Source organism: Branchiostoma belcheri, unplaced genomic scaffold (genome assembly GCF_001625305.1).
Source record: "Branchiostoma belcheri isolate BF01 breed outbred unplaced genomic scaffold, Haploidv18h27 scaffold92, whole genome shotgun sequence".
Classification (NCBI taxonomy): Eukaryota; Metazoa; Chordata; class Leptocardii; order Amphioxiformes; family Branchiostomatidae; genus Branchiostoma; species Branchiostoma belcheri.
The window spans coordinates 961,999-985,013 of NW_017804598.1; the positions used below are offsets into that span (position 1 = coordinate 961,999).

A 23,015-nucleotide genomic window follows, 5' to 3' on the forward strand; every position below is an offset into this window, starting at 1 on the left:
ATTTTTATATCATCATGCATAAGGAAAAAAAAATTCCTGACATGCATGAAATAACTTGTTGAATCATACATGATTTTTGGCAATAACAGACAGGGTCGAATATATTTCTGCTCTAGTCTAAGCCTGAAGATCTGCCCCTAGGTCTAACCAACGGAATGACAAAGATGTCAAGATGAGATCCTTATTCCTGCCAGGCCGGTGATGTTTAAGTAGGGCTGTGCGTGTTTACAGATATGGACGTGAAGCAATATTTGTCCACGAGAGAAATCCCTTCTTAGGGCCTGGTCATCACGTAACAACCTTTGACTTGGTATTTCCACACCCCTCATGCTCTGTGAGTCTGTAGAGCAAATACAGATTAGGTGCTGATGGGGAGGTGGGACAAAAGATCAGTAGGTCATGGCACCCATTTACTGAGAGCCAATCATGGTGCTTTAAACAATTGTATCCAGTGCTTGACCAGTGCATGTTTACAGTGGAGGTTGCCATCTGTTGACCATGTAGGGAAAGTCAATAAAAGATAGTAATGCAGACACAGACAATGTAGAAATGTTTATCGACAACAGTACAGCAAATATGCCCCAAAGCAGCATGTCTGCAGAACGTACTGTGCCCGCATGAAACACATGTTTTTCACGATTTTGTTGGATGTTTGGTCAACATTGCATCAGAATTTTGCCTGTCTCAGATATCTTTTCTTGCACAACATTTGAAAGCTAGAGAAGGGATGTCATCCATAAGTACACGAATATGACCTTAAACAAAACGTGCCGAAGTGCTATGCTGAGTCCGTAACAGGTTTCGCACAGGTGCAGTATATTCTGCCAACGTGCTCCCCAACACGAGCTCTACCGTTAATGCCTAATCCTAAGGCGTAGGTTTGCACGGAAATCGATTGATTTGCATGTGGGTTAAATCCTACTCGTTAGGCATGAATTATGCAGGTTGCTGGTGGCTTTATTAATATTATGTCATAGCTGTGTTAGAAAATGAACTTGGTGTAGTTTTTTAACCTACATTCTAATTTTACCAGTGCTGACACTTGTGTTAGCTTATAATAGGGAGAACAGTTTCATAACATAAAAAGTTTCATAACATAAAAGATAGAAGTTTATGAAGATAGTGTTTGCATATGGCAACCGGCTCAGATTAGAAATGTCCATAATAAAGAATCAATTGTTTGACCAGCACAAGTGCACTACTTATAGCTAGCTCTGCTTGCTTGCATCATCATTGGTGACTAAGCTACTGTGTTGATTTTGCTAAGGAACTCTCTACTCCGTATAATAGCTATCAACCACGTCTGTAATTGTCCTATCTTTACTTAACTGTACCCCATGCTTGGTTGTATGTATGGTGACTGTGGCAGGAGGTTGACTGAGCAGCCTCTGTGAAAGGCTGCATTCTTCCAATAGTGCAGGCCTGTGCAGAGCTCCATGGCTGACATTTGCCTAACCTTTCAACTTGTAAAGTGAAGGATGACTGATTATACGGGCTGCTTTACATTCCGTGTGCAGGCTGTACCATCACAACATGGCAGGGGACTGTTCTTGGATTTCTGATGCACATTTCAGACAGAACTTCAGGGGAGAGGGTTATGCATAACATGCACATTTAACAACATTTTACTCCGCATTGTCTGCAGGCTCTAAGGTGTACAGGCTATGTCAGCTTTTAAGGGTTAGCCCAGATGTAGAAATCATGTTACTTGGAAGAGAAACTAAAACTGTTATCCTCAGATACTGACCATACTGTTCTTCTGACCAACAGATTCAGAAGTGGACGCAGCTCAAGCCATGATGACCCTGAAGTCGGGAGGTGCTAGTAGCCATGCAGAAGGTGGGTATATAGACTGTCGCTGTTTTTTTGTTTGCAACAGACAAACGTGTGTGACGGATGTATAGTCACACTATATAGTCACTCCTGTGTATTTATAGAAATGTATAGAGTTTGATAGGCTCTTCAGTAAATGCCAGTCTTCGAATGACTTCTTTACGAATAACCTTTGAAGGCTATGAAATAGGTATACACAAAGATAACGTTTACCTTGTTTTGCATCCTCCCAGCTGTAAGAATCAAAGGAGAGCGTCACTGGACCCCCGCTAGCTTGCCAAATGTGCCAGGTTTCCGTACCTGGACCCCACACTTGTACAGGCCGGGCAATGGTGCAATCAACATTGGTGGGGAGCACTCGTATGGCCATACAGAGGGGAAAGTCAGGTACGTGTCAGTATGTTACAATTTAGAGGAACAAAAAATGTAGTCACCAATGGTGAATTTTTTCCTACAACATTCATTGGAGACAACTGTGCTTTAGAATGTATACTATCGGGTAGAAATTACTTTTGGTTGGTACAGTTCTAACCCCAGCACTGTTTAATAGTGTACGTGTAGCAGAATTCAGTCTTCTGGGTTGGGATTCACCCAAGTACTGTAATTCACTGTGTCTTCACGGTAGCAAAATTTCACAGTCTGAGGAAATTGAACTAATCTTCAGTGAGGTGGCAAGCACAGAGAGGGGGGGGAAAGACAAATGATAATGATAATGGTAACAGTAATTGTATGTTCACGGTACAGAAGTGAATATAAAACTATCAGTACCGTGAAAAAGTCAGGAATTACAGTAAGTTGTTGATACATGCTGTGCTGCTCTGAATATCTGAGAGTGGGTCTTAACATGTCTCTTCAGGTTGTCATCACGTGAAGTGGAAATTACAAGAACGCGTTAAACGAAGGTAAAGCAGTCCCATGACTAGCTCACGTGTGCATACCGTGTGTGGCGTGTTGTGTCGTGAGGGTCGGAGAGTGTAGGCGTTTCTCGTCTTGTAACCGTACTCTTCTCGTCCCACCTCCGCCCAACGTGCTCCAAACACGTGCCAACCTCTCGCTAGTAGAGGCTGTTGTGAATAGAGTGTAGTGTTGTGCAGCTCTCTCTCAGGGTGCTTGTAAATGACCTTGGTGTTCCTCTGTTCTTTGCAGACACAGGCACCGGCACAGGAGGAGGAGAAGCCCCCTGGGGGACCCCATCGTCAGTAAAAAGCCCCAGCGAGGACCACAACTACAGTTGCAACTCTTCACGCGGCTCCAACTCCTGTTCCCGCTCAGGCAGCACCTCACCTACCTCCTCCATCGACGGGCCGTACGAGTACGGGAACGCCAGCGATAGCGATAGTTACCATAGCGACGAGAGTAGCGACTACGACGACGACGAGATGGAGCACGATGGGAGGGTTCTGCGGAAGAGCCTGGGCGACAGCGGCTTCCTCGGGGACGAGTACGGCAAGAAGGAGCCGGGCGGCGACCTCCTGCCCAAGAAGCGCCCCCACGAGCTGAACTTGGAGGATGAGGATGACCTGAAACTGGTGCAGGGGGCAGACGCTCTGCTGAACCTGGCCGGCATCAAGACGGCCTCCATCATCCCCCTACGAACAATCAGCCCCATGGGCAGTGAGAACAGCATGTCTCCCAAGCCTGCAGAGGAGCCCAATCAGCAATCCTCCGATGCTCCCGCTCAAGCAAAGATCAGCTGAAGATGACGACAGTCCTGGTGCATCCGAGCTGTAGCTGGCACTTGTACAGAAGACAGTTTAGAAAAGACATTTTAAGAAATTGTGTGCAAGATCGTGCCGGCCTAATGGCCGGCGTTTAAAGATGAAATTGGTTTTACTGCCATGACAGAAGTTTGGGAGGTTCAACAACAGCAAGATTGGCTGAAGGCCAAAGAGGTGTTCTGTTGAGTGTCATGAGCACTTCTGCATTACAGCTGAGTGCAATGCAGTATCTTATATGTTATAACTATGAGCCATATAAACCAGGGTTGTGGTTGCACTTTGCTCTTCAATGGTGGCAAGTGCTGAACCGAGGGGCCAAAAGAATCAACCTCTAGCAGCCATAAGACGGGCAGGATTGGGGACTAGTTCGGCATCGCTTGGGTCTTTATTACTGGCACGGCAAAACCAACAGAGCTTCCACTTGTTGCCCAAAAAGTCTTGTTTTGGACACAGGAGTCAACCAGTAAGGAGAAAGTGTCAAACTTTTAAGGTTGGGTCTTTCAGATTGTTATGTTCAGGGACAGAGAACTATGTCATACGTACTAGGGGGAAAAAATAAGCATCTATTCTTGAATATAGACATGGCAGATTATTTTTCTTGTTCTTAATGTAACATACCTCCCATCAAAGCATGGGAGACGAATCTCTTTTAAGTTATATGAGATTAGTCAAGAACACATGGTAACAGTAGAAGAAGTAGGGAATATGTTCAAGTTATTTTATATCTTGGTTCGGAGGTTATGATAAATAGGCTACCATAATGTAGATGACTCTAATTTTGTACATTCAGCTGGGTATAAGGGTCACGTCTTGTACCTCATACTGTAATGATGCATTATGGCAATATTATTTTCATAAAAAGACTGTATGATACCAGTGCTATCATAAACGATCAACAAAGGCAAGATGTAGAGATTGAAGCAAAAAAACGCAAAACCTTGAATGAGATTAGAATCCAGGCTGTCCTAAAAGGCAGGACCTGTGGAGGATCATTCAACGATGATCCAGCAAAATAATTTATTTTAGCTGTTAGGCAAACCAAGTCACATGACTTGGGCTCATCATGTTCTTTCTGGATCACGTGACTAACAAAGCAAGGGACTTGCAGGGGAGGTGACATTGTGTGTGTCACAAGAAAAAAAAGTTGATCTGATGTAAGAGTTGTATTTCAAGTTGTTATGGAAAAGTACACCTAGACCTTACAGGCTAGGAATGTTGCATGCACCTCCTTGAGGGCACTGATATTCTAAAAGGTTTGTTAGTGAGATGATCCCCAAGTGATCTGCCGTGCGGAAATGAAGGCAAAAAAAGCAGCATTTGGGAATCCTGAGGTTACTTGGTTGCGTTGAAACCCACAGACTCTGCTGCCCCCTGGTTGGTCCCTTGGCTTGGGTTGCAGGGCAGTAGAACTTCGGCACAGTGCGGTGGGAGCATGAGCAGTTGTGTTGCAATTGGCACAAATGTATCTATATATGCAACTGATCAAACCAACAAATGTCAATCAAATTATGTCAAACAAGTTGGAGGCATATGTCGATCTTATAAATATTGTAAAACCATGTTGTTTGTGCAACTCGTTGACAAAAATCTAGAGCCTAAATGAATTTTTTCATAGCCACAGGGTAACTATTCAAGAAATCTGTACTGTTTGAGATTTGAATGAAACCTATTTCAGATGAATTTTGACCTGATTGATCTCTGGTCTCAGGACTGTTGGATGATGACATCCCCTCGCTTGGCTGACATGACGGTGCCACGCTATGTGTCAGTGAACCCATGCATCCTTCCCAACTCACCGAAGTTCTCTGCTTGACATTTTGTCTAAGATGAATGTTTTAAAGGTCCCGTTGGACCTACTTTCCCCCTACCATGAGGGTTATTTATTGAAAAAAAGTAGCTGTAAACGTGGCAAGTTCCAGAACTGCACTTGATGCAGCGTCTCTGTACATCTGCTACCCATGATTGTCCCGAAGGGCAGGAGAGCTAGCAATGCTGTATGTTACATAGGAGGAAAACTGACAAGTTTTATCATCATTTTATGGCCTCTTGCAGCACAATGAATGAATTGTTTTTACATTTCATTTGTTTTAAACATAAAATTACAGAGTAAGCACTCGAAACTCAATGAACTTCAAATGTTATCAGAATTCTGGGCTGAACATTTTAAACACCATTGTTCCAACAATGTGGACAGGTGTGTTTTGTGATGAATTTTGTGTAGCAGAGAAATTCAAATTTCTTCCACAGTGAGAGTCAGTGAAAAAAATGAAAAATGCTTCATTGTGGCGTCAGCAACTGATGGTTTTACTTGTGCAGTCCTGGGGCCTGGGCACTAAGTGCAAATAGTTACGCACTAGGAGCATACAGCGATGTATAAGGACAATAAAGGTTCTCTTCGACTCATGTCTCTCTGTGATTTCTTCAGTTTATCTTTTGTTTAAGGCCATCTAATGCTATTTCAGGGTGGCATAACTGGATTTTCAAAGTCAAATTTTCTGGACATTCTTCTAGTGTAGTACTGGTAAATTGAATCAACTCTATTCCATAGTACATGTACATGTATACTGATATCAGTTAGGCAATGATGCTGATGGAAAACGATTGCTTTTTTCATATGGTAGGCTGTTTCTAGCTGTTAAGTGGTGGTACAAAAAAATCAAGGGAGCCCTCCAAGTAGCTTGTATTACGGCTATTTCAAACACTTCCAATTTGAAAAGATGAAAATGTGCTTAAAAATGACAGTAAACAGCAAAATCAGACAGATTTCCTCATCCACAATATTTTTTGTTCTGCCACCTTGAAATTACATTGCTCAGAGGAGTGAAACAGTAGTTAATCCTGAGCTCTCTAGTGATTCAGTATGGTGTCCTGAGGCTGCTATGACGTAATGAACAAAGTACTTGAATATATAATGCAAACATCAGAGTGGTGAGTGTCAGTTAGAAAGCACCATCTAGCAGTTTTTAAGAGTACTCCAGCTATGTTCTGTACATTTTTGGTGACAATTTTCCTGACTGGTATGTCTGCCAAAGGTTGTTGTGTAAGGACTGTTAAACCAAATTGAAGATTGGATGAGATTCAAGATGTAACTCTGAAAGTGACGACACAGAGAAGATCCACAGAGAATGGTTAAGTCAAAATAAAGTGGAGCTAGAATGACTGCTATAGACTACAGTATTGTAGAACAACATTCTCTGAAGACCAAAAAATGTTTATCACGCGCACATTTATGATTGCATCAGTGGAACAAGAAGTAATGGAAAAAATTTCATGGTCAGAATCGCCTAGGAAATAGTCTTGTCATCCTTCAAACAATCATCATCATCATTCATCAAACAATTTTAGGGTCATACCATCTGAGGAGTTTTATTTGTATGGACTTCAATCCACTTATCCTCAAAAGTTCCTACTGACACCAATAGTAAAGTCAAAGAGGCGAGTGTTGCTGATCTTTCCCTGCTTATCCAGCACGTAGAAGAAGCGATGACCCTTGATCTTCACTGGAATCTGCGAGGGGGTCCCCCCTCTCCCCACCGCGGCGGACACGTGGGCCAGGGGGACCGTGAACGCTCGTGTTGTGCCGAAGGGTGCGTATGTCAGGAATTGAACATGTTGACCTCCCCGCTGAAGAACAACACGGTTGACAGCTCTCAGTGGGAATAGGAAACACAGGAAAGTGATAGCTGATCCTGGAGAAGAAAAAAATTGACATATCTATTTTAATTGCAAAGGAAATGCATTATGTTAACCTTCACATTATCTATTACAACTAACTATTGTCCATCTGTACATTGTTCTTACTTGAATATATATATATGGTGATCAGCCCCTCTAACTCTGTCCTGCGAATTGCTACTTAATGTAATCCAACTCCAGAGGGTGCCTTCTACAGCACCAGTTACCATAGTGACAGCTGCATTTGTTTGGAAAGGAAGAAGAATGGAGCAAAAACTTCTGCAAAGGTAAACATAACAAGGACAGGAAAAGTAGTGTCTTAAACCCAAATACATTTTTGTACAGAAATCTTGACATGTTTTAAGATTGTTACAAAATGCTAACTGCTAAATGCATACCTGCTGCAAGACAAATGCCAATGACGGCATTCCTCCACTTGTTGCCTGTGACGTACCCAGACATACTCTCCAGTCGCCGCCGCATAAAGGTGTCCTTCGGTGTCCCCTCCCTGGCTGTGTCCTTCTGCGTGCTCTCAGGTGTCCCTGGTCTCCAGGTGGTGTACGTCAGGTGTGCCAGGTACACCCAGAACACCACCTGGGCAACTCCGAACACACCCAGCCGACGATAGTAGCCTGCCCGCTCATAGTGGTACAATGTCACATCCTTCGAAATGTTGGTATCTGTCTGGTACAGTCTTGTCGAGTGGTAATTTTGTCTCTTGGTATGGGACAGCAATAAAGAAATTGTTCTTTTGTTGCACTGCAGTGTTGTTGAGTGCTTCCATCTAAATGTGGAGGTTTGAAACATCTCACTGCATGTCATTCGCTTCATCAGAGAACCCATGGAAAATGGCATGAGCAGTCTGACGGCCATCTTGTCAGAGGTGATGTTGGGGAGTTTAATATATATGATGGAGGTCTGGAAAGGCAAAAAAAAATTCTGCTTACAGTTACTTATATAGTATGGTTTCATCTTTGTGACATGTTTACAATTTGTTTTCTAAATGGCGGACACTTACAGAAAAGTAAAATAAGTTCTGAAGGTGATCATTAGAATGCCCCACTTCATATGATTTAGCGAAGCTCGCTAAATGATAAAACGTCCTTGCTAAAATATTTAAGATTGCGTGTTTATATAGGCTGCAGTGACTTATAACGTTACAGAAACATTTTGTTTCATCAATGCTGTGAAATGCAGGTATGCAGGTAAAATACAGTTGACTTGTTTAACCGTCTTGGTGAGTTTTAGCAAACCTCGAAGAGATGTCTAGGAGCAAGCCTATTGGCTATAATTACTAGTGAGTCAATTCCTAGAAAAGTACAAAACAGACGACAAACCGGCTCACCTCACATGGGCGCAGCCATGTTTCCTTCCCAGAGTGCACCGAGTGACACGCCCACTTTCACGGGACCACCGCGGGTCGGTCCATTACGCTGAAAATCAAGGGAGTCTTGTATCTAATATTTGCTTTGGTATCCAACAAATATAATAAAAATGTCAGAATTTTAGATTTAACTATTTTAGTTTAGAATATTCGTACAACTATAATGTAGTTGATTCGTATCTTTTACAGAGAATCTTTGTGTTTTTACTGAGACTTTGAATAAAATTCCCTTCGTGTTAGTAGACTCTTCCAAGATGGCTGTCGGCAATGAAAGGAGAATCGTACAACAATAAAAACTTTTGATTTTGACAAATTCTGACCGCCAGCTGGACCGGGTAGAATCCGAGATGGCGTCGGGTGATATTCAGAACAAGTACCAGCGCCTGGCGCAGGAGTATGCAAAGGTACGGCCATGTTTTTTACCCATGAGTTGTCACGATCTAGACAGGAAGGACACCTGCCCTTTATACAAAAATATACAAAGGTGCCAAATACAGTTAGATTGCGTAGATTTGCGAAAGAAAATAATTTGTATATAAAGTGGTATTGATCTCATATGATACTATTTCTACATTATGCCAACAATTTTGGATAGGGATCGGATGTAGGCCCAGAAAACAGTAATACAGTGTTTTGCTACATACTCAGACATATCGACATACCACTAATTTCCTGCTCAGTATTTATTATTTCTCCCTTTATATAATCTAATATTTCCTTTGGGAACGCTCCTTTCGTGTAGTGGACTCATCTTCACATCACCATGCTTGCAGTTCCAAGCCAGGCTTACTATACGAAGAATTAATGTGGTTATGTATATGGAACATTCTCTATATAGTATATCACTAAAATTATCAGCATATATACTACTAGTACATGTATTATGATACGCTCAAAGCTTCCTTACCACGAAACTTAAACTAGAAGGGAACATGCAAACTTTGCAAATGCATATGTTAAGATCCACTAAAAATCTGATCAACAGATCCTGGGGTGCCTCCTGGGGTAACTGCAAATAAATTTTGATTTCAGCTTCACCGTACAAACTGTTCTTTTCCCACCTTACACTTACAGATGAAGTCCCAGCATTCTGTTCTGAAGAAGGCTGTCATCGACGAGCAATCAAAAGTAGCAGATCTGACGGTAATTTTTTAAGAAAATTTCATTGATCATGTGTTTTAAATCATATGTATGTGAACTTTTCCTGGTGAAGGAACACTTGAGAGAAAACATCTATTGATTGACTGCTTTGCAGCTGATAAAGATATATTGAATAGAAAAATGGAGTACATGTACTTAAGTGTAGTTTGATTTGAAATAAAAATGCCATAATGTTGCAAATAAACTTTGGAAGACTAAAGATATAATTTGTCACGATGAAAGCTTCATTCTATAACATTTTACTTTATTATCATCAGAAGTTATGGTAACCATTATATGACAAAATGTAGGACTAGCAAAACTGAAAAGAATGAACACAATAAAACTGAAAAGAATGAACACAAATTTTGTACACTCGTAACTGTCTGCAGGAGTCGGTGAAGCTGAAGGACCTGTCCATCAGGAAGTTTGAGCAGGAGATTGACAGCCTGACGTTCCGTAACCAGCAGCTGGCCAAACGGGTCACCGTGTTACAAGATGAGCTGGACTCTGCAGCTGTCAAGAAAAAGAACAAGGTGACTAATTCAAGCATGTCGACAAAACATACTGTACCTGCATGAAACCTGAAATGTATTGTGTATGTAGCACTTGGGCAGAACGTCTCTTGTAAGGTCATATTCGTGTATGTACATCTTTATCAAGTAAGTAAGTAAGTAACATCTTTATCTGTCTATCATTTTCAAATGTGTCAGAAAAGATATAATCTGGAACGGGTAACAGACCAAACATCCAACAAAAACCGTGAAAAATCTGTGTTTCACTCAGGCACATTATGTTCTGCCAATGTGCTACTACTTCATAGACTAGTGTGATGGGTTTGTGGTATAGATATTCGGATATTGTGTTTGCAATCATCTTCAATTCATGTTATGGAATTAAAAGCTGGTAGTAACACTAGTGGAGTAACACTATTTGTGCCCATGACTTTTTTCCAGTTCTTCTCTCCACTGAGATCAACGACTGACTGGTCGGTATGTTTGTCAGGTTGTCTCCTACCTCATACATCATCTAACATCTCATCCTCATGGCTTCTTCTGTCCTCTAACAGGTTATGTTGCAGGGCTGCTTTTGTGATGGGTGCACTGGCACTGCTTTTATATCTGGTGATGCAGAGTCTTGATATGTCACTTGTGCTATGCCAAGCTTTGCCTTCATTTTCTTAAGTGGAACTTAAAAAGACACTACATACAGGGCTCTAGCCAGCACCCATTTTCCCATCAATTGCAGGAACTTTGTGGTGTGTGAGAGAAAAATGTTTAGTCCAGTCCGTTGACCTTGATGGACACAATCGGCAAAAATCTTGGGTAAAAATATAAAAACATGCAAAGGAACACCAACAACCACTCTCAGCCCATGACTAGCCTCTCAAAATGTGGGAAATTGTGTTTTTAAAGGCTTGAAAATTTCCAAATTTGTCCCCAGCCCCAAAAATTTCAAGCTGGCAAGAGCCCTGAGGAGATAGTGGTGGTAATATCTTTTCTATTGTCTCACGGTATTGCAACATAAGGTAATGGGAATGGCATCTATGTTTTAATGAGTATTTCATAATTGAACAAACTTTTATTCCTGATAGACAAAAGGACCAGTTGAGCCAGCCCCTGTTGTAGCAGACCTCAGTGTGTTTGGAGAAGACCTGCAGAAGAAGATCCAGGAAAATGAGAGACTTCACATGCAGGTTGGTGACAAGCCTTGTGCTGAAACATTTTGATAAGGTCATTCCAATTTTAATTTCTTAGTTCTCAGGTTTGGCCACTTCATTTTTTTCTGATTTGAAAAAAAAAAATGTACATGTACCTTGTAGGCTCAAGTTTTGGCACTTATTAGTTTCTTCCATTTATGAATGCAGTGATTTGATTTTATTAAACATTCAAAATTTATTGTTTGAATTAGAAGCCAGTCCAGCACTTCGTGGCTCCTTAAAAGTCCTTTGGTAGCATTTGGAGCTCTCACAGTATGCCGAGATGTGTTATTTTTTCACTAGCCCGCTTTATTAATGTCCTGAAAAGTCAAGAATCAACAAATCAAATTAGTATGGCCTGATACATTTTATCACAAGCCAGTGCAGGTTTGGTGCAGGTGGATATCATGATCAAGAACACCTGCACAGCTCTGGAATTTTACCTGCCTCCCCTCCAGGTGCACCAGGAGACGGAGGAACACCGGCAGGTGGTGGCCAGCCTGCAGCTGCGGCTAGAGCAGCTGGAGAAGGAGGCCGGTCAGCACCAATCTGTCCTGGACTCCATCCACCAGAACCACAAGGCCTTAGTGGACAAGCTGCAGCAGGAAAAAGCCATGCTGGAGGTGGGGTCGTCTCACAAATAGATTTGTTCTAGAAATAAAAGAACTACTAGTCCAGCAGCTACTCAGTAAAATAGAGTTCTGACTAGTAAGAAAGTACCCAAGTATCTAATTGATCAAGAGTTCTACTACCTCAAACCTTTGCCAAACAATTGTTGTAAAAGTAGGCCCTGATTGGTCAACCTTCCAGTTTGATATTTTTCAACTGTTTAAAAGAATCTGTATTTTGACATCCGCTCAACATTATGTTGTAGATTGGATGACCAATGCTTTGTTTTGTCCTACATAATAATTTTCTTTGGTAAGATTTTGATTATCTATAAGGAACAATACTACTAGCTCTGCTGTGTTAAACTTTTTGTGTTTTTTATTTTGTTTGGATAGTATCTGTGATACTAGGTGATTGCTAATTTGCTATAACTACTCCCGCCCCAGGTCAAATTACAGAAACAGGAAACAGATGTAAGAGATTCCAAAAGGATAGCTGACCATTGGTAAGCAGACACTTCCTGGTGTTCGACTACATTATGTAGCAAGTGGCAGGACAGAGTTGGAGGGGCTGGTCAGCATTTATATGAATGTTACCTTTCTAGTTTTACACTTAACTCCCATTCGTTGTCTCATTACAAAAAAGGAACTACAATGTACCTTATGCATAGTTTTTGAGAACTTAAACATGCAGTCATCCAAGGATGTTATAGTAAGTCAAATCACAGATACACTTCTACAATGATAGAATCAGTATGGTCCAGTAACAGTTTTAGCAATGAAAATATGTAAAAGGCTGTTAGCATCTATTTTTAATCTACTACTGTCCATCCAGTCAACAGCAGCTGAAGAGAGTCCATGCTGACCTCAGTTCCAGGCTGGATGATTCCACTAAAGTCATCCAGGAGAAAGTCATCTTTAATGACACCAGTAAGTGGAGAAAAAAATCCATATTAAAGTCAATGTTTCTGCCTTTGTTTTATACCATATTTTGTTGTATTGTCTACATACACAAGAGCCACAAATACTACAGTACATGTATAAGTCTAGCAGCTATGCCGTATGAATTATCACAGAAGTGTCTCCAGTACCTGGTTTATGGTCAATGTACTCTATGCATCACTCCTTTCATATGTTGCAACTTGCAAGGACATTTTCAAAAATCTGAATCCTGTTCTTTTTATTTTTCAGAATATCAAGAACTAAATGTGCTGAATGTGCCAACTCATGACAGAAAACACCAGGTAAGATTCAGATATGTTAGCATTTTATTGTAGCTGTCCAAAGGAGAGCAGTGCTTTCATTGGAAATCTCATTGGTTCAACCATGTGCAATATGACTTTGTGCAGTATGTGTTTACATCCCTATAAAACCATCATATACTTGTGTGCTTTGTATGAAGTCAAAATGTCAAATTGGACCAGTACGTAGTATACATATTTAAGTCCATTGATCAAGGCTCCCACTTTTGCTACTCAGCAATAATTTAGATATTCCTGATGTGTACATTCCAATTATTATTGTAACCTGTGTAAAATTTCTTGCTTACAGGTGAAGGCTAAAGAGTTGATAGGCCAGGCCTTGGGGTACATTGGAGACCTGGTGTCTGGTATGTCAAACTACCTAACGTATGCAGAACAGAGGAGTCAGATCTTCCCTATGGACTCCAGCACAGGAGAACCTCTCAGTCCCACCAACAGGAGGGTCAGTTTTGTGTTTTTTCCTCCAGAAAATGGAAACATTCTGTACTATGTAATGTTATCAACATTGTAATATTGATGATAATCTGATGACCAGAAAGAGGTATTTTAGTCATGCATGTTATGCTACTTTTTGTCTTCTAGATAGTACATTTTGTTAAGTACATTTACATGTAGCTAGAACTGCTCAATTTGAAAATACACCTTGCATATTTCATTTCATTTATTGGGGATGCAACAGTGCATGACAAGTTGTAGTCAGGCAGCAACAAGGCAGGCTGATATTCAGATACAGTAGTCAAGATGAGTCACATCTTGTGTACACATGTATCTTATGTGTTGTACAACATGAGATACTAAGTATTGGTAGCCATTTGATGTTACTGTTTGAACTATGCCCTCCAGCTGTGCCAGTATCTGCACGAGAATGCTTCTCATCTGAGGCCGATAGAACAGTCGTTCCGCTCATTCCATGAGGGTCTGAGGGAGGATGCTCTGACCACGTTGGTAAGACCATTACATCAGTCCTTTCCTTTTTCCCAGCTGTCTAACCCTATAAACAATAGATTAATGGTATGCAAATGGCTACTTCAGTGTACTAAAGGTTAAGCTTTTATATGTCATTGTTGTGTGTGACATGGGGATACTTTCTTTTTTAAGAATTTATGCTTAGAATAGTTTTTGGGGTAATTGAGTGTAAGTCGATAAACATAATTTGGAATTGGCTATTCAGATAGTATTACAGAAAGCCAGCTGTCCTCTACACTTGAAATGGGACAACAATACAGTGTGTGAGAAGGTTTGCAGGTACTATCTAGTCAGCAGTCCTTTCATAATGTATGTTTTTCTCTGTTTGTCAGGAAACTGCAACAGGCATACAGGATTTTTCAGAGAAGTTCCACTCATATGTTGCCTACATGGAGAAACTCCTACCATACCAGCTCAGAAGGTATGTCATTATCACACCTCCAGTATTGATTGAATTAGATCATGTCTTTCAGTACCACCCACAAAAGCATTTATTACTTGATTTACTGTTTATCATACATTGCAACAATTTCAGAATGAAATGGACATTACATTTTACATCTTCTACCAGGCTCATGCCATCATAATTTTTGTTCCTTCACAGTTTGGAAGAGGAGTGTGCAGTTTCCACCTGCTCTGCCACGCTGGAGGCACGGAACATGGAACTCCACGCCTCCCTGCCAAAACTCACCGCTACCCTCTCCAAACTGGACAACTACCTGTCACTTATCGCCACTGCAAGTACGTGTCATCCAAGTCTCCTCATTTAGCCCTGCTATGAAACCATCCTTGATTTCCTCGACAAATAGTCCGATACTACAGCCCTGCCCACCTCTATCAAACCATAGAAATGCAAAATGAAAACATAACAAATGCAAATATTTGAAGGACATACAGCCCATTGGCTGAACTGCTAATTGCCATACTCTCATTGGTTGAGCTGCTAATTGCCATTATCTTATTGGTTGAGCTGCAAATTGCCATTCTCTCATTGGTCGAACTGCTGATTGTCATTCTCTCATTGGCTGAACTGCTAATTGTGATGGACAGTCAGGATTGGTCTACACTGTTGGTTTTTAAGATGGCATTGAGTCATAACTTACTGTAGAATTGCAAACATTGTTGTATATTCACTGTTAACATTGCTGACCCGTATTGTCATAGAAGGAGGATATGAAAAAAGAGATGAGGAAACTGTACTGGTGTAAAAGAATGTATCCACACATGTACATGATGATATCTTCTCCACCTGTGCAGGTAAGTCATCCAGGGAGCACCCACGGACCAACCAGGCAGCTTTCTTCACTCAGATGGCTGCAGGACTTAAGCAGCTTCACGAGGTGTTAAAAGGTGGGTATGTCTTCTAACAATTTCTTCTTTCACTACTGCATTATTATTACCACTTATTAATTTATTACTACATGTACTGCATTGCAGAATTGTTTTAACAGTGAATTGAAAACACTGCGAAAGCCTCCTTTTCCCTTCTACCACAAAATTAAGGCTCCGTAAAAATAAAAGAATTCAGAACCTTGTGCTCCTCAGTCCTTATGACATGGATTCATCTTGGTCCCGTGTTGTGTTCTACAGAGATCTCCAAGCATTACAACACAAAGGTGTCACTGGAGCACCAACTTCCCACAGCAACACAGGTCAGAACTTCTTTGTTCACTTTAACTCGAGATTCATGATGCACAGTAAACACTGTTAACGCTGTTGCTGGTGCAGTTGGTAGTTAAATGCCTTGGAGAAAATCATACTGAGGGAAACAGTATTCATTGTTTTCTCTTTAAATACAGAGGTATTTTGCAGACTCCATGTGTAGAAATTCTGTCTGTTTCATCAACAGAAGTTGAAGACAACAGACGAATGTGTGGTGTCATCCCTGGTGGCTCTGGTGTCCTGTACAGGGAAGGTGAGTAACGTATTGGTTAGAACAGTCCAGATCAAACAGTGACTTGTACAAGTAATGATCTTAGAACTGGTTTTAACTGTTGTACAATGTACTTAAATATAGTGTAAGTGAGAAGCAGTATAATGATGTGCCATAATGCACTGAACAAGCTGCAGTACCACTTTTCCCCACCTGGTGTCTTTTGGTCCAGATTGGTATTGTGAGACCATTGTGAACAACACATTCTCTGTCTATCCTTCCCCTCAGCTTGCCCCCTTCTTCAGCAGCAACCTGGAGTTCTTCGTCAGCCGTGCAGGCTACCGTACGCGGGGCGTGAGTCTGTGCCGTGACACGGACGGACCTGTGTCCTCCCCAGTGGTGACTGACCTTAGGGACAGAGCCACCTCTTACATCAGCAGGATCAAGAGGGTGGGACAAATCTCTACTTTCAATCTAAAATGAATGTTTTTATGTTTACCTTTGCAGAAGGAAAACATTGTTTTTGCTCTTCTTTCTGTTCTTCCATGCCATTTCAAACAATACTCTCTATGGTGTTAGATTACATAATGTAGCAAGTGGCAGGCCAGAGTTGGAGGAGCTGGTTACAATATATCTGAATGCATTTAAGTGACAGTGAGTGTTTGAGTGTAAGCATGAATAAAAAGACCAGTAGTTTAATGGACTAGACCATGTGAGGGTAGACATTATGTATTTACTTTGCAAATGTTACCTTTCTAGTTTAATTGTTTTTATAGTTTGCAATGTAGACATCTTCTATGTCTGATTTACCTATGACATGTATGATGAGACATAAAGGATGTCCCTTCCTCCACAGCCCTGCCCAGAGTCTGTTCCTTACAAGACAGCAGTGTTGAACAGGAGAACTCTGCTCAGCTCCACAGAGAGTAGAGAGGGGCTAGCACAACAGGTGAACTATGCAACGTCTTTATAACGCTTTGGAGCATATTGCCTTGTAATAATTCTAATTATAAGAGTGAACTACATGTAAATGACAACTCAATTTTCACAGTGCTGCAAACTTCTGCAAAGTGCCTTGAACTTTGTATGTCCATTTTTTTCCATCTTGCTGACTGAGTTTTGGTAATTTCCAGCTGACCACTGCCCAGGAGAAGATCCGGGGCCTTGAACAGGAGAAGGAACACTGGATGTTGGAGGCACAACTGCTGCAGGTCCGGCTGGAGAAGGAGACTAAGGTACGGCTGTGAACAATTTGCAAAATTTATGAGTTGGCTTGGATGGAGTCAAAGTTTACTCAGCAGAGTCAACTCAGAGCTCATTTTGCCTGTGTAAACAGAACGGCAGGTTTCCCCAAGTTACTCAGGAGGAGGGCCAAATAGTGTTGTCATGTGTTGACTCTCCAGGCAAGACAACAGCCTCTAGGCATCCAATGCAATTTCAGGGTGGCAAAACAAAAAATAATTTGGATGAAAAAATCTGTCTGAGTCGACTCAGAAAGCATGTGTGTAAAGCAGGCCAGGATCTGGTAGCCTGGGTACCATCCTAGTGAGCTCCTGACAATGGTACCAGTATTTACAGCTGATAAAAATTAAACATGTTTTCCTTTTGAATTGAATATCAAAATGATTCTTGTTGCATCCTCTGATAAACAGCGGGTGTCTCAGCTGGAGGTAGAACTGAGGCAGCTGCAGGCAGGCCAGGTGCTGACACCAGCGCCCCCTGTGGAGGGGACACAAACTGCAACACCTGGAGACAGAAAGTCGGTAGGATCAGATGTGGAAACTTCAATGGTGAGTTCTCATCTTCCTCTTAGAAATGTTGTTGCTAACCTCATTTGCCACTTGTCGGAATGGATTTAGCCAGCCAAGTTCTAGGATTACAGATAAACTAGAAAGGCCAATATTTGCTTTGGAGCAAATACAGCGATGGGTTCACCACATTTTACGACATGGCAGGGAAAGAATGAGAAACACAAGGGAAAACAATGATTTACATTGATATAACTATAATATGAAGTAAAATACAACTAAAACAACAGTTGGATAGCTATTCCCTACTTTATTGGTTAGGATTTTTAATTGCATAATGCAAACTGTTGATTTTAAAAAAAAAAAAACGTCCATGCCCGCATTCCAATGCTGGAGCAGGAAAGCTTGAAATACCTACCAAAACACTTGAATACAGACATACTGTCAGTATGGAAATGCTCTGTGCAGGTGTTAATCAAGTTAAATCCCAACAGCCAATCAGCAAGAAATGCTCTGTGCAGGTGGAAATGCTCTGTGCGGGTGTTGATCAAGTTAAATCCCAACAGCCAATCAGCAAGAAGAATAGAGGAAAGCTGCATGCCTATTGGTTGATGCCCTGCATTCCATTGTGATGACTCATGCCCAAACGTGGTAAACAAGGCACACTAACACAGTAATACATTTGCTATAACACAGCTAAAAAACTCAAATAAAACCATTCTAAAAGCCTGTATCACAATAATTTAAAAAACGCCTAGGGGTATTTGCCCACTGTACCTCCATACCAAATTTCAGGACCTTGGGCCCTAAAATGAAGAAGCTGAATCCATTTAAAAAAATGGCAGGAGAAGGAGAAGGAGAAGGAGAAGAAGAAACATCAGAAAAAGCAATATGGGTTCACCACCACTTCGTGGTGTGGTGAACCCATAAATACTGGACTAAGTATATCATCATGTTTAATCAAACTTTTGGTTTCTTTCAGCTTGGCAAACTGGAAAGTTCTGCTGCAGATGAGGTGCGTTGATCATTTTCTTTCAGTTGCTGTTGTTGTTGTTGTTGCTCTGTCAGGCAACACTTACACAGGCACACTTTTAGCTTCAATAATTCAATGTCATTTTTGTAAGGTCAGATAAATTTCCCTAAACAAAAAACTGTGATGCCGGTATTGCATTTCCATTGGGAAGATGCTGCCATAATCACAGTCCTCGTGACCTTTCTCTGTCAGAGTTCCGAGTCGGAGACCAGGGAACAGCTGATCAAAGCCCACTTCACCGGCAGGGTGACGGAGCTGACGTCACAGCTGCAGCTGGCAGACAGCAAGGCTGTCAACTTCCACTCTGAGGTCAGCATCTGTGCTATGCGATTCCCTGTCTGTGTGCTCTATCTGTAATGGGGTTGTCAAGGTTAGATTGGGAACAATAAATGCCGGTTATATTTATAGGTTATAGCAGGTGTCATCACATACAAAATGTTACTATAAGAAATTATCCACCAGAAACATGCTTGGGGGACAGTGCTTGAATATATCTATCTCAGGAATAAGACTGGATACCATTTGATATCATGTTCGTGTGTGGACACTAATAGATTATAGAATCCTGTGTTGTCCCCCTACAGTGCCGTGCCCTGCAGCAGAGACTTGGCCTGGCAGAGAAGGCTAAGGAGAAGTTCCAGGAGGAGCTGCAGACAGCCCAACAGAAGATCGCACAGCTGCAGGTCAGCCTGAACCTCATCATCTACAGCACACCCAAACAAGTTCTTACTTCTATAGCCAACATTTGTAGCAAAGATACTAAATACTATTCCTTTTTTCGTCAGTCTCTGTTAAACCATTGTCTTCCTCATTTGATACAGGCTTTTCATTGACATCCTGATGGTTATGATTTGAGCCCCTATGTGTAACAGACATACCATATACACAAACATAGCACAAATTAAATCATATGAAAAGCCTGCATTACACTTGATAAACCCCATGTAAATGCTTTCCTGACTGGAGCCATATGAAACAATTGTGTAACAGAGGTGTTGCTCCAAAATGCTAGACACACTATTATATAGGTATATTAATGAAGATTGACTGTCATTATCTGCCATGAGTACTGACCAATTACCGTTACAGGATGAGCTGACCACCACGACCAGTAACTATGAGAGCCAGCTGAGCATGATGAGTGAACACCTGTGCAGCATGAACGACAAGCTCACACAGCAGAGGGACGAGATTGACGCTCTCAAACTCAGCAACAAGGTCTTTTGACTTTAACTTTTAGCATGCTAAGGCAGCCATTTGGGTATGGGGTTAGGCAGCAGGGAGAAGGTTAAATATGATTGTTTTTTGTATAACTTACACCAGACATATGTATCTTACACTCTTTTGGATTCATCGCTGTGTGTAGCAAAAATTGCCCCCCCCCCCAAAAAAAAATTAGCTGCCAAAAATATATTTTTCAATAGGACACTGCTTTGGGTATAACAAAACCTGTAAGCTTTTGAAGAATATATTTAAGCAGTACATGAACTTTTTACAAAATGTTGAGTATCAGAGCAGAATTTGTTGTAATGCTAGTTACCCTCCATGAAAATGGGGGTATTGTTTTTACTCTGTTTCATGTTTGGTCTGATATCTGAAGATCGGTGAGAAGGAACTGTACGATATTTGGCAGATTGATGGATGGGGCCTTGGAGATTGTGTAGGTTGACTTTGAGCCCCTGGTGATTGACCTTGGTACTGCAGTTTAATTTTTTATTCTGTTGTTTGCGCGTTATGGACTGTTTGTGCGATATTAAGGTAGCATGTAGTTGTTATTACCATGGTTTAGTGGTTTAAATTTGGGCTTCCTAGCTGTTTGCGTTTGATATTTACAATATGTTTAAAGTTGGTCTTTTTGTGTTGAATGTTTGGAAAATCTGGTGGGTCGTTTGGTATAATATTTGGTATGTGGGTAGTTGTTGAGTCTCTTTGCGTTTTAGAGTGCATTAGCAGGTTGTCGTATATTTTTATTGCTTAATTTAAAAGGATTTTCATTTTTTCACCCCTACTTCATAATAGGATGGTCTGTTTGACCCAAAAGTTGGGACAGATCTAGAGTGTTTTTGTTTATATACTAGTATCTATTTTTACCTCCTGTTTGACAGGCTATATATTTTTTTGGTCTGGTTGTTTTTGGGTCTGCCGGCCTTGCTAATGGTGTGGTTTGTTTGTGTTGTGATTGAGAGGTCAATGACCTCACCTCTGCAGGATTAATTATGATTATCTTTGGTTCGTGGTATTTTTTGAGTTTCTGTGTTTTAGTGTCCATAATAGTTGGTGGTTGTAGATCTGTAGTGTAGCTTATTCTTGCAAGGTATGCTGTGCATTTTCTTATTTGATTTATTTGCTGCCATAGATAAGGACTTGAGACCTGTGGGGTTAGGTGGGTTTGGGAGCTTGGGTGTTGTGCATTCGTAACTTGACTCCTTGCACTCCTACCACCAGGAAAACAAATGTCTCTCAGGCTATTAGGAAATACCATTATTCATGGTGATAGCTGCATGTCACTTCTGGTAGTCTGTGAAGCCGACAGGAGGCCACTGTAAAACTCGCTTGAAAGTTTATCTGGGTTGGTACTTACATGATAAAAATTAAAATTGTACCAACACAAAGCAACTCCCTCATTATTCATGGCCATATAACGTCCAATTAAATTTAAACCCAGCTGTCATGTTTTAACAATCAACACATGCGATAACATAAAAAAGAACCCTAACAACACCAACCTCGTTCATGGAGGGAAGATGTCTATTGCTTGTTTTTGACACTGCAAGAACTATCAGCCTTTCAGGTTATGACATGTTGTCTTGTTATTTTACAGGGAAGCAAGAAAGGGAAAGGAAGATGAGAGAAGGCGTGAGGAGGAGAAGCTACAGAGAATAAGTAGACCCTAAGCAACTTGTCGATGACCTGAAAAATGTAGTCAGCTGTTGATAGCTTGCTTTTTTATTGTTTCATACAGCAGTCAAAACAAGTAGTGTATCTAGCTCTCTTGACTTACGGGAGATGGCAAATAACAGAGAAATGTTCTCTGATCACTGAAAAAGGAAATTCCAGAGTCACAAGTCATCTGTATCTTTTTGCATTTATTTGAAGCATCAGGCTAGAAGCATCCATAGACATTGTCACACATGCTATGCTATGTGGTAACAAATTATGAAGTCAAAATGTTTACTAGGTCAGAAACATTAAGTTATGAACTTCAAATGATATGGACATTTTGATTAGTCTATAATAGCAATTTTATTATCAGTACATTGAAAGATATTGCTTTGCAGGAAGTTAAGTTTCCTTTTTCAATTTCACACATGTTCTGGTTTATTATACACCAAGTTAGCCACTAGCCTGGGTGCCATCCGACTTGTAACGGCAACCCCCAAAAAATTGGGGTTACAAATCGGATGGCACCCAGGCTAGTTAGCCACAGCTTTTCCATAAAACTCTTAAAAGGAAGAGTATTTAATTTGAAAATGGTACTAGATAAAAGATGCCCTAAAATATGATCTGTCATATGTTCCTCTTGTGGAAAAGTAAATGTACTTGTAATTGGAGCATGTGTATTCATTGTGTACAACAGTTGATACTGTAAGAGTACTATGTAGTATTATCTGAAGGAATACAATACAATATGAAAATACTAAAAGATACTTTCATCTATTGTATAATCATACTAAAAGTACAAAACAGTGTACTAGTAAATCTTTTTGAGATTTGAGAGACTATGAGAGGAAGTTTTAAATTAAACAATGATGATGTATTCAGATCAGTATCATATAATATTTTTCCCAATAAGGAATATCTCCTTGGAATTTTGCCAAGGAGGATTATTTAATACATGTTACAATTTTATTTGTTATTCAAGTAAATTATCCCTGGTTTTGGAATTTGGAAGCTTGAAAAAAATCATGTCTTCGTTTTGTTGAGCAATACCCAGTATTATTAAATACATGAACAAATATATTCACAAATTGGGCTCAAGTGTTCTTGAACCGGAACTTGGAAGTGAACTCAATGGATATGTTACATTTCTAACAATTAAATTGGGAGCAATAGAAATGGAAATCAACATTGCACTA

The 23,015-nt window shown here is 40.7% G+C and overlaps 3 protein-coding genes across 5 annotated transcripts in view; 2 read left to right on the plus strand and 1 right to left on the minus strand.

The window, feature by feature from the left end:
- Positions 1-5,950, plus strand: part of LOC109488163 (forkhead box protein N3-like) — a 31,382-nt gene extending 25,432 nt beyond the window's left edge. Inside the window, 4 exon segments of the mRNA XM_019792320.1 lie at positions 1,771-1,839; positions 2,067-2,220; positions 2,980-3,034; positions 3,036-5,950. Of these exon segments, the coding sequence (XP_019647879.1) occupies positions 1,771-1,839; positions 2,067-2,220; positions 2,980-3,034; positions 3,036-3,530 (773 nt within the window). The 3' untranslated portion in view covers positions 3,531-5,950.
- Positions 5,951-6,302: 352 nt separating this feature from the next.
- On the minus strand, positions 6,303-8,626 carry LOC109488164 (transmembrane protein 223-like). 2 transcript variants are annotated; one of them, XM_019792321.1, is made up of 3 exons: positions 8,572-8,626; positions 7,625-8,144; positions 6,303-7,240 (listed from the first exon to the last, which is right to left on the minus strand). In XM_019792321.1, the coding sequence occupies exons 2-3, from the start codon at positions 8,097-8,099 to the stop codon at positions 6,948-6,950; spliced, it is 768 nt and encodes a 255-aa protein (XP_019647880.1). In that variant the 5' UTR covers positions 8,100-8,144; positions 8,572-8,626; the 3' UTR covers positions 6,303-6,947. The 2 variants fall into 2 exon arrangements, with proteins under 2 accessions (XP_019647880.1, XP_019647881.1); XM_019792322.1 differs by lacking the exon at positions 8,572-8,626 and adding an exon at positions 8,480-8,499.
- A 225-nt stretch (positions 8,627-8,851) lies between these two features.
- On the plus strand, positions 8,852-23,008 carry LOC109488176 (protein phosphatase 1 regulatory subunit 21-like). Of its 2 annotated transcripts, XM_019792358.1 has the most exons (25): positions 8,852-9,014; positions 9,685-9,753; positions 10,143-10,286; positions 10,707-10,742; positions 11,345-11,446; positions 11,908-12,072; positions 12,505-12,563; positions 12,893-12,987; positions 13,249-13,301; positions 13,609-13,761; positions 14,163-14,264; positions 14,618-14,706; positions 14,890-15,026; positions 15,543-15,635; positions 15,876-15,937; positions 16,135-16,200; positions 16,447-16,608; positions 17,015-17,107; positions 17,292-17,393; positions 17,811-17,948; positions 18,889-18,921; positions 19,132-19,248; positions 19,524-19,622; positions 20,029-20,157; positions 21,761-23,008. In XM_019792358.1, the coding sequence occupies exons 1-25, from the start codon at positions 8,958-8,960 to the stop codon at positions 21,785-21,787; spliced, it is 2,382 nt and encodes a 793-aa protein (XP_019647917.1). In that variant the 5' UTR covers positions 8,852-8,957; the 3' UTR covers positions 21,788-23,008. The 2 variants fall into 2 exon arrangements, with proteins under 2 accessions (XP_019647917.1, XP_019647918.1); XM_019792359.1 differs by lacking the exon at positions 10,707-10,742.
- Positions 23,009-23,015: the final 7 nt, after the last annotated feature.

What these genes read in the sequence shown, in the direction of transcription:
- LOC109488176 (XM_019792358.1), top strand. Translation starts at nt 8,958, where the DNA reads ATGGCGTCGGGTGATATTCAGAACAAGTACCAGCGCCTGGCGCAGGAG. An exon ending in TGGCGCAGGAGTATGCAAAG is followed by an intron (nt 9,015 to 9,684) that starts GTACGGCCATGT and finishes TTACACTTACAG; the next exon opens with ATGAAGTCCCAGCATTCTGT. An exon ending in GATCAACGACTGACTGGTCG is followed by an intron (nt 10,743 to 11,344) that starts GTATGTTTGTCA and finishes TATTCCTGATAG; the next exon opens with ACAAAAGGACCAGTTGAGCC.
- LOC109488164 (XM_019792321.1), bottom strand. Translation starts at nt 8,099, where the DNA reads ATGGCCGTCAGACTGCTCATGCCATTTTCCATGGGTTCTCTGATGAAG. An exon ending in TGGCATTTGTCTTGCAGCAG is followed by an intron (nt 7,241 to 7,624) that starts GTATGCATTTAG and finishes TTTCTTCTCCAG; the next exon opens with GATCAGCTATCACTTTCCTG.